We start from the raw sequence: 11077 nt of genomic DNA, 5'->3' as shown, positions 1-11077 counted from the left end.
CCACAAATACACAATCTATAAATGATAGATTTCAGGTTTCAAACCTTGGCAATCTGGCTTCGGAAAATGTGCTTTTAACCATGTCACTATTAGGGGCATTGTTCTCATTTTACGGATAAGGAAACTGAACCTTACAGAATGACCTCCCCAGTGTCAGAACCAGTAAGTGGCAGGACTGCGGTTTGAACCATGCTCCAAAGCCCTTGCTCTTTCTTCTGTACCATACTTCTTCCCAAAGAGAGAGAGAAAAAAGTTTTCCCTTTTAGAACTTTAGTTTAAAAGGATTTTGTGAGAATTTTTAGGGGACTTAAGAGGGGACCAGACAGCTTCCTTTTGGTCTTAATGAAAATAACTTCTCACCAATATGGCTTGCTGGCCATTTAGGGCTAGGCACTAGAAGGGAGTTGTTTTTCCCATTGACATGTTTTATTTTTGAACACCTCTCAGAATGACTCCTAGGGAAGGATATTGATAGCTCCATGAATGCCAATCTTGGGAGTGGAAAGATGGCAGAGCTCAGCCTTGAGGTCCTCTGTCTACACTGGGCCATGTGATGCTCAACTGACATGTGCATCTTCCTTCAGGTGTGAGCATGTGTATTCTTGAGTGTTTCACACATTTACCAGACAGAAACAGGGGCCTTGAGAGAGTCTGAGACATCAAGTATTTCTGTGTTAGTTAGGCTGCCAAATGAGATGAGGAGAGAAAGTTAGTTCCTTTGTCAGGAAAGTTAGATCCAGTTATTCCTTTGTGTCATGCAGGGTGTTTACACATGAGCCTGGAGTGTCACAGAGACTGTAGAATGAACCCATGTGTCTAACCTGGTCTCTGATACTGACTACCCTTTATTGCAGTGCGGAGGCTGCCAGCATCGGATTCGTCATTGTTATTGACAGACGAATGGACAAGTGGAGCTCCATAAAAGCATCCTTGACACGAATAGCTGTAAATATTTACTTTTATGCTTTTTTATAAAAGTAATTTAAATTATCTATTCAGTTATTTCATATTGGAGTCAAAAGGAAAAAGTGATTATTTTATGCCAAATTTTGGGAAGGTCTTTGTAGCAGAAGCTGTTGTGTCACATCTGTATTCCCTCTGCCTCCTGAAGGTCACTGCAGAGCATTTTTGAGCATGTCAAAGGTTTCCCGAGTCTCTCTACTTTATTAATTTCTCTGGTCACCAAAGAGAGGCAGGTAGAGAATGCTAGGAAGTTAATGCTCCAGGAATAACCTGCATCTATTGAGTAATGTGAGTTGGGGGATAAATACCCCAGCTTCAGTGGGACAATTCTGAGGCATGTCCCTCATTGTATCTCAGGGAGTCCCAGCCCTTCTTGCTCACAGCAGTCCCCACTCAATGAAACACTGGATCTCTGGCCATAAGTATCTCACTCTCACCCTCCCTGCCCCAGCTCTTCTCTATGCTTCCTAGGATCACCTCCTCAATAAATACTTTATACCCAAATACTTGTCATCGTGTTTGCTATGGGAGGCATCTAATTTAAGATAGTCTTCGTTTTAGTATTGAAATTATTTTTTCACATATTACAAAGACACTTGACTAAATTAGACAAATGTTATTTAACTAGCTTGACTGGAGGTGTGCTTGCTTTTGGCATTAAATTCTTTTTAGCAATAAACCTTGGTCTGGTGTCCTTTTCAATCTTAGTCTGATTTTGATCCCTGTTTGCTGCCTTTCAGCAAGTAGATGTGTCCTTTCTCTATAAGGACTTCAGCAGGGCACTCAGCCACATGGGCAGGCAGAGACACCTCATGGTGAGCCACACCAGCATTTTCACCAAAGCACAGGCTCCCTGGAGCAAGATAGGACATGGTAGGGTTGTAATGTGTGTGGAGAGGCTGGGACAGGAGAGAGATATTTATGTTTACTTACAGAGACAGTCACACATACAGATAGGTGCAAATAGAGTCTCTCCCATATTGCTTTACAGCCTCAGCCAGATAAACAAATAGTTTCTCATTTGTCCTGTCATGACATAACACAATGTAAGGTTCTTCTGTTTAGGACCTTGCATTTCAAAGATCGGAGACTGGAAGCCTCCCTTCCTTTATGCATGGATTGTTTTGTCCCTTTGGTTTGGTTTTGGCTACAGGATTTATTTCGGGGATAACTACAATGATGGTTGATGCCCTGAGGATCTGGACACTTGATAGTGCCCATGACTATTCCAGAGGTCTGGCCTCTAGCGAGTTCTGATTTCCCAGAGTCCACAGACAATGTTGAATCATCTAATACTCGAGCATAATTTGTCCAAGAATTACACTGGTGACTTAAAGTATTAAAGATACTGTAGTGCGGGATCCCAACACCTGGCTACCAATCAGAATCTCTTCATGTGCTTATTGAAAATACGGATACCCGGACTTTAGCCCAATCCTAATGAGTCAGAGTATTCCAGGGCACAGACCAGATTTTTTTCTAACAAGCATCTCAGGAGGTTGCTTTTGGGAACCACTGGAAGAATGGAAAGCCACGAGCGACGGTAGATGTGGATTCCACCTTTGTCACTAAGTTTTTATATGAATCTGAGTTATCTCATTTCTTGGGACCACAACTCAAAATGAGGACAGGGCTTTCTAGAAGCAACTTAGCAATAATATGCATCAAGAACCCTTAAAATACTAAGTCTTTGACTCAGTGATTCTTCTAGGAAGCTGTGCTAGAGAAAATGTTCCAAAATGTGGATAAAGATGTTCATTTCAGTGTTATTTATAATAACAAAAATATGGAAAAGCCTAAATCCCTAGCAATTAGAGATAGTTAAATAAATTTTGCATCCATGAAAACTAATATTTCCAAGAATTTTTAATAACAAGAATGAAAGCTCATGGTATTCAAATTAAGTGAAAAGGCCAGTAACAAAATATTTCTACAATGAGTTTAACCACAATAAAAATATTTAAGCAGATAAAATAGCCTATAAGTAATTAGGTTAAAACATCAAAAATGGTTATGAGATCATGAGTGGTTTTCTTTTTCCAATGTATACTTTTATTAGTTTTCCAATTTTTTAAATAACGAGTATTAATTATTTTTATAATTGGAAACATTTTTTATATTTGTTTGATTTGGTTTGGTTTGGTTTTAAAGGAGGGATTTGGATTATCTGACTTCCAAGATCTCTTTCAGCTCTGAAATCTTGTGAAATATATTCTCTTTGGCATTCATGGTGTGTACTTTAAATTTGTCAGCTATGGTCTTCGGCCAGAGGAGACCAATGGTTGTGATATTTGCCTTGACACTTTTCATGATCCTTCCAGGTAGCATTTCCAGGAAACTTGCAGCTCATATTCATCCTTCGTCCATCTAGCTTTATCCAGAGGACAATCACGGACATTGGCATTAAATACTATCGAGATGAATTTAAAATGAAAGTGCCGGCAAGTATGACCTCTTATCTTGTCTCTATTTGGTTAGGGCATGTGGAGAAAATGGCAGTAGAACTGGTTTTCTGAGAAGGTAGGACTCCACAGGTCGGGAGGGAGGGCATCTGGGCAGAGGGAAACAGGGTGTATAAGGACGTGGAGGTAGGAAGTACACACTTTATGGTCTATGAGGAAGCTCTTTGTTGGAATACATATAGGATAACCTTTTGGAAGAAAAAGTAGGAAACGTGGAATAGATCTTAAGTGTAAAGATAAAGATTCTGGATTTCATTCAGTCGGCAGTGGGAATCTAGTGAAGATTTTTGAATTGGAGAGTGACTTGGGTAAGTGGCACTGGAATTATATAAATCTGAAGGTGTTGTCTAAGACTGTAGAAAAAGATTGAAGGAAGGAGAGAAATTGTAGTAGTATGGAAGAAAGAAAATAAGGATCTAAAATATGGGGGCAGCATAAATACTAGAAACTGTAGAGTAAAAATAAAAACCAATATCGTGATACTCATAAAAGGAAAACAAATTAAAATGAAGAGATTAAAAATTTTACCTATAACTTTGACGGAGATGTGGGGGAAACAGTCCCCTTTATACTTTGCTTATAGAAATGAAGTTGGTAATGGCCATTATGAAGGACTAATTGGCAGTGTTTCTCAAAAGTTAAAATGTACACACTTTTTGATCTACCTCTAAAAGTTATTCTACAGATACTCTCACACTTCTGCACAAAGCTACATATATAATAATATTCATTACCAAATTGTTTGTAATAGTAAATGATCAGAAACAACTTAATGTCCAGCAACCAGGAGTGGTTAAATAACTTATGATTTACCCAATCATTTAAATATTTTGTAGCCATCAAAAGTAGTAAGATATGGTAAAATCACTATAGAAACAGTTGACATAACTTTATGCGTTTATAAAGTTAAACATATACCTAATCTATGACCCACCAAAGAGAAATGAAAACACACACCCACCAAAAAATATGCACAAGAATGTTTACCAGCAGGTGAGAAGATAAAGAAATTATGGCATGGAAAAATAAATACCGTAAGATTTCGCACGCAGGGTCTAAATACCAAAACAAATGAACAAACAAAACAAAACAGAAACAGACTCATAGATACAGAGAACAAATTCATGGTTGCCAGAGGAGAGGGGGCGGGGAGATGGGTGAGAAGGTGAAGGGTAATAGAAGGTACAAACTTCCAGTTATTAAATAAATAAGTCACAGGGATGTAACATACAGCATAGGGAAAACAGTCAATAATATTGTAAAAACTTGTATAGTGAGAGATGGTTACTAGCTTATTGTGACAATCTCATTGTAAGTTAGATAAATGTTGTAAGTTAGATAAATGTCACTATGTTGTATACCTGAAACTAATATAATATTGCATGTCAACTATACTTTAACAAAAATAAATTTAAAAGAAATTGTGGCATGTTCATGTAATGAAATAGCAACATTAAGCTATAAAAAAAGGAGTGAGGTCAGCTTCCTCTCTGTTCTCTGGCTGGTGCTCTTGCAGCCAGGCCTGCAGCTTCTCTGGCAGGATGGCCAGGAACTGCTCCGGCACTAGCAGCTCCAGGATCTGCTTCTGGGTGTACACCTCTGGCCTCAGCCACTGACAGCAAAGCTCCCGGAGCTGGTTCAGAGCCTCCGGGGCCCAGGTGACTCCTGGTAGCCAAACTGCCTGAAGTGCTGGTGGAAAGTCTCTAGGCTGTTGCAGCTTCGCCAGTGGAGGCTGGAGTCCAGATTACAGGCCTCTTCTTCCATCTTCACTACCAGAATGCTGTCGGGCTCTTCTGAAGTTTGTGGAATGAGTGTTGATGACTCTCTCAATTTTGCAGACATATGGATTGGGAATAGCTCAGGACTGCCAGGCTTTAATTTTCAAGGAGGTAAAGTACTCCTTATGGATACTTCTTAAATATGATTAAAGAAACAAGTGGAAACAAGACAAAGACAAATGCTTCTTAGAACAAGAAAACTAACATTGGAAACAAGGCTGTACAGAAAGTACTGCTCTTAATCTTAACATAAACCAGGCTTTCAAAGAATACTTCCTTCTTTAAGAGAATCAAAGAGCCAAGATTAATTTATATGCATGAGTAATTCCCAATTTATTCTGAAAATCATGCCCACAAGGCTAAAGAGCACTATGATAGACCAGCCAGGATTCCATAGGAGCTCCTGGAACATAGAAATCAGGAAGCAATTAATTTTTTCTAGCCTGCTGCTAAGAGCTCTAAGAAACAGTCTCATGAGAGAAGTACTACTGTGTGGATTTTTTTCAATGTTTACTAATTTTAGAAACAATATCATTTTGACATTGAAGAGACCATTAAAAAAATAATCTCAAGAAAAAAAAGGAGTGAAGTACTGTACATGCAGTAGCCTGGATGCATCTCGAAAATTTTTTTTTGAGAAAAAGAAGTTAGACACTAATGACATACTCTGATTCTTTTTATACAAAGTTCAAGAAGAGACAAAACTAAGCTGTGATGATAGAAAATCAAACAGTGGCTGCTATTAGGGGTGAAGGATAGTGGGGATTGATTGGAAGGAGGTACAAGAGAACTTTCTGGGGAAATGTTCTATACCTTGATTGAATGGATGGTATTACCTGTATATAAACCTTTGTCAAAACTAATTGAACTGTACTCTTAAAATATGCATTTTGTTCATGTAAATGATATCTCAATTAAAAAATGAAAAAAAAACCCAGAAAAATGGTTAAAAACAGATAAGAAATCTACAGTGATATAGAAAAGTTTTTAATATATATTTTTCATTTTATTTTTGGTTCAGTTGGGAATAATTTCAAACCAATAAAAAAAACCTCAAGAATAAGAATAGCACAAAGAACATTGAATGCTCTTTACCTAGATTTATTCACCTGTTGTTAACATTTTATCCCCTTTTGCTTTATTATTCATTATCTGTTTCTCTACATACATTATTATATATCTATAGGTATATATTTTCTCTCTATACATTACATATTATATTATAAGTTAATGTAATTAATACCTATATTACATTGATAGTAATATGTTAGTACATATATAACACATACATAAATATGTGTACTTATCTCTGTATAGTATGAATAATATATGTTACATATATATTTTATATATAAAGAGATAAATATATATATAAAGCTATACAAACACACATATACATATACATAGTAAATGATTGGAAATAGTTTAATGCCCAACAGTAGGGGACCGGTTAAATAAATTATGGTCTACCCAATCAATTAAATAATTTGATAATACTTAATAAATATGTAAATACTTTAATAAATATATATATACATATAAAAGTATGTAAAGCTGATGCTGCCACAGGAGGAAATGAGAACAAGGTTTGAAGGACAAAGTTTATTATACTCACAAGTCCCAGAGAGGAGGGTTACCTTGTGCCACATAGGCCCACAGAAGAAGCACCAGGAGGCAGAAGCAAGATGAAGGGAAAAGCTAGACCAGAGCCTTTATTGGGGTTTTCACAGAAAAGATGAGAAAGAGAGCCCTGGCAGATGTGGAATGCACACCTCCCTCTCCTGTTAAGTGGAACAGAAGATGTGCAGCCTGGCCCAGCAGGATAGGTTTCCGAAACTCCAGGCAGTGGGCAAAGTTGCTTCTTCTGCCCAATACGATGTTGCATAATGGTACTTAAAAAAAAAATTCCAAGTTTTACCAGAGCAGCTAATGTTCTGAGAATAAAGATCCATTTTTCACCTGATAATTTCTTGTTATATGTCCTATAATTTCTAATCCTAGAAAGACTGAAAATCTTTTTTGAAACTTCTGAAAGTGGTTTGTAAATATTAGGAGAGAAAGGCATAGATGGATAGGATTTTTCTTTTTTTTTCTCATGTTATAAAAATAGTTTTTAAAATTCTCGAACTCTTTTTCAGAGATGAAGGAGAAATGTATCGGGCCTGGTGAGGTTAACACATTGGTTTGTAGTAATCGAATCTCACTAAACCTAAGTTCCTTGAAGGCGGCGCCTATCATTCATACTGTTTTATCCCTCAGAGCCTGGCATGTAATAGAAGTTCAATGCATATCTGTCGAATGAATAAATCAATTTTGTTTTTACCTATAGACTTCGGGCCCTGACTTATATTCTTTTTATTCCAAAGTGGATTTTTCACTTGACTAATTTTATGTAATAATAGGAAAAAAGCCTATATACTTATGTTCTCTGACCAAAAATCAATTTTCAGAATAATCAACAAGGAGTAAAGAAATATAAGGTCATTCATTACTTAAAGGCTTCAGGGGTATGTATTTCAGAGATAAGAATGATGGTCCTTGCTTTTGGTTGGGAGTGAGTAAGGGGTGTGATATAGTGCCTGGGACAGAGAGCCAGGAACCTGCCCTGGTCAGGGCCACTGTAGCAGAGTAGAAAGGGACAATTTGGAATGTGACAACTTCCTCTAGATGTGTGGGCCTTCATTCATCAGCATGGGTGTGTTCATCGACAGGACCATTAATTTATAAAAACCCACTCACTATTACTTCCAAATCTCTCCCATGCAAGATAAATCAGGGGCATATCAACATCCTTCATGGGAGGGTACATCAATGTAGTGAATCTTCTTAATATATATTCCTCAGTAGATCCTTGTATTCTAATTTTACCTTGATATTTACCAGCCCGCCCTTTATTGCACTTCTCAATGCAGACTTTTAGACCTCAGTATAGCACTTGATTTTGTCATCTGAAGAGTATACCGTAGCCTGGGAACTTTTGATAAAACTTCACCTTAAGGAAGACCTGACTTCTAGTTAGCTTAGAACTGAGCTCCGTGATCCAAGTCACCTTTTGTCACATACTATTCAACATTTTGGCATTCTTCTCTCAAAGAGAGAAAACAGAATTAGACTTTAAAAATGTTTCTTTGCTGGATGTAGGAACCATTTTGGATATAAATGCCCAAGAAGGCAAAGCAGAAGTACTACATAAATAACAGTAGAATCTAGATGAGCTACTATTTAATTACCTGTGAGGAATATATTAATTTTTTCCCTTTATAGATCGTTATGTTAAATTCTGTCTCTGACCTTCATGGCTACATTGCCAAAAGCCAACTGACAGAAGACTTAGGGGGAACTTTGGAATATCGCCACAGTCAGTGGATAAATCATCGAACTGTGAGTACCAACTTGTGTGCCCTTTTTAATGTCTCTCCGTGTTTTCCAGAAGATAGGGGAGTTTAAGATCAACTGTTGGCATCTTAAACTACCATGACTACCTAAGATCAGGAAGATTGGGTTTTCCAAGCCACAGGCTGGGGGAGAAATAGGGTGAAGGGAAAAGGCTGGAGATTCTCCTGACAACCTTCACCTTACCTTATCTTCTGGCATGAGGATTTTCGGAACTTCACTTAGAGTGCATCTGGGGAATTTTCAAAATACCAATACCCTGCTATACCTCAGAGAAATTAAATTACTTGAGTTGAGATGGGTCATTAGTGTTTCACAAAACTCCCCAGATGATTCTAATACAGAGATTCTAATATAGAGATTGGAAATTGTGAAAGTACCTGACACACAGTATTTTACTTTTCCTACTTACTCAGATGGGTGGTGATTATACTAAACTAGAAGAGTCAGTAATATTGAGGAAAAAGTGAAATTGAAACTCATCAAACAATAAGTATTTCAGCATAAAGTTGTCATTCCCCTTTCCCTGCTCTCGTATCCCTGATACCCTTGAAAAAATTAGGTTTTCTAAGCAAAATCAGAAGCTCCCTTCGCTACCCTGATGACAGCTCGTGTCAGCACACCTCCCTGTATGTGGTCACTTTGGAAACATGTTGCCCGACATCCGAACTACATTAATTAGGTAGGAGAATTCACCTTGTTTTAGAGTATAATGTTCTCTGATTTTTTAAAAAAGAAATTTAAGAATTAAATAAAAGTAGATCTCTAGTAACAATTTTAAAGCGACAGACTCTAATCTCTCGCTTCTTTGTATGCCACGTAACTTCAAAGAAGTCACATCCCTTCCCAAAATCTAGAGGAAGGCCTACAAATGGGGCAAAAACTTTTTAAACTTCTCATCAGTTTTACTGTAATAACAGTGACTCTAAGAAAATCTTATTTAAAAAAAGAAGTGAAATGTGAAATTCGTCACAAACATATAATTCTAAATAAGCCTAAATATGAAAATATGGAAGGAAGCTAAAGTAGAGTATCATACATGAGTGTGATGTCTCAAGATGCAGTTTCTTTAAATATATGAAACATGGAACCTGGAGTACTTCCAGGCTTTTTCTTCACTTGCTAGATTTTTAATACATCGCTTTAAAAAATCAAAAGAATTTACTATCCCACCAGCCTTATTGGGCTAACGAGCTCTCCATTATGCTCTGATTTCTCTATCATTCCTTTATTTTATTATATTGTTCATGGTTTTCAAGTTGCCTCAGATCTTTTTTGAAATAACACAAATTTGCAACAAGTAGAGAAGAAAACTAATGCACCTTGACATCAAAGACAATAATAGTTCTTTAAGAACTTAGAGAGGTAAAGGAGACTGAGATCATAAAGATTAATTATTTAAAGACCTGACATGAGCAGACATGTGCACACATCTCCTCTTTCCCCAGGCCTAGTTTGTATCCGTGGTTTGTGTTCGTGTATGTGTTAAACATATTATTGTGAACTTTAAAATATACAGCTAGTATTGAAACATCAGAGCTATTCTTTACATGTCTTTTGCATGTTTTATGTACATACTTTATGTATATACATATATAATTAGAAATATATTTTCACACATATACATTATCTTATATCTTCTGAATATATAAATTCTTTCTTTCTTTTTTTGTAACAGTGTGCTTTCTGGATGTCAGATCTTTGATACTCGTAAAAAGTTAGAACTGAAAAGAACCTTAAAGATCATTTGACTTATCCAGAGGTGGCAGAACCAAGACTAAGGCCGAGTTCTTTTTCATCACCCTATCGGGATAAGGTCCTCTGTACCACTTTCAAGCTGATAATTCACAAATCAGGCCCATGGAATCAAGTTAATTTGTTAATAGGACCTTCCAGAGGAATCCTCTGGCTTTCCTCTATTTCCAGGATGACATTTGCAGGCCTCACACCTAACTCACTGAGTTATTACTGTTATTATTATTACACTTGTAAGGTGCTCTACTGTGTCCAACATCCTTTCACATCTGCTATTCCTTTTGGTCCTCAAAAAAACTCTTTAAAAACAGAGCAAGCATTATCTCTATTTTTCAAATGAGAACTCTGGGACTCAAAGGCATTATATATTGTACCCAAGATCACAGAGTTAGAGATGATCAGAATCTGGACTCTAATTCAAGTCTTCGACTCTCAAAGCCAAGATCTTTGTTGAGCTAGTTTTAAATCCAGTTTTATTAAATCTAGTTTTGACTGCCAAGAGATGGTATAGCATAGGCTTAAGAGTATCAGGCCTGAGCCAGGTTACCTGGGTTTAATTCCAGTTTGCCACTTTTTTTTTTTTTTTTTGGTATGACTTTGGGGAAGTTACTTAACCTCAATATGCCTCAGTTTCCTCGTCTACAGAATATGGGGAGAATAGCACCTAATCAAGAGATGTTATAAGACATAGTGCATGTAAAGCAAAATACTGAATAATCTCATTTT

General features: G+C 36.9%; 1 protein-coding gene and 1 pseudogene across 1 annotated transcript in view; one reads left to right on the top strand and one right to left on the bottom strand.

The window, feature by feature from the left end:
• MCF2L2 (MCF.2 cell line derived transforming sequence-like 2) overlaps positions 1–11077 on the top strand; it is a 187483-nt gene that overhangs the window by 52475 nt on the left and 123931 nt on the right. Inside the window, 3 exon segments of the mRNA XM_025042363.1 lie at positions 855–945; positions 3285–3404; positions 8468–8584. Coding sequence (XP_024898131.1) covers positions 855–945; positions 3285–3404; positions 8468–8584 — 328 coding nt within the window.
• On the bottom strand, positions 4879–5267 carry LOC112474090 (annotated as a pseudogene).

This window comes from Pteropus alecto, unplaced genomic scaffold, assembly GCF_000325575.1.
Source record: "Pteropus alecto unplaced genomic scaffold, ASM32557v1 scaffold88, whole genome shotgun sequence".
Lineage (NCBI taxonomy): Eukaryota > Metazoa > Chordata > Mammalia > Chiroptera > Pteropodidae > Pteropus > Pteropus alecto.
Note: the sequence above shows the minus strand (reverse complement) of the source record. Positions and strands in the feature narration are given on the sequence as shown.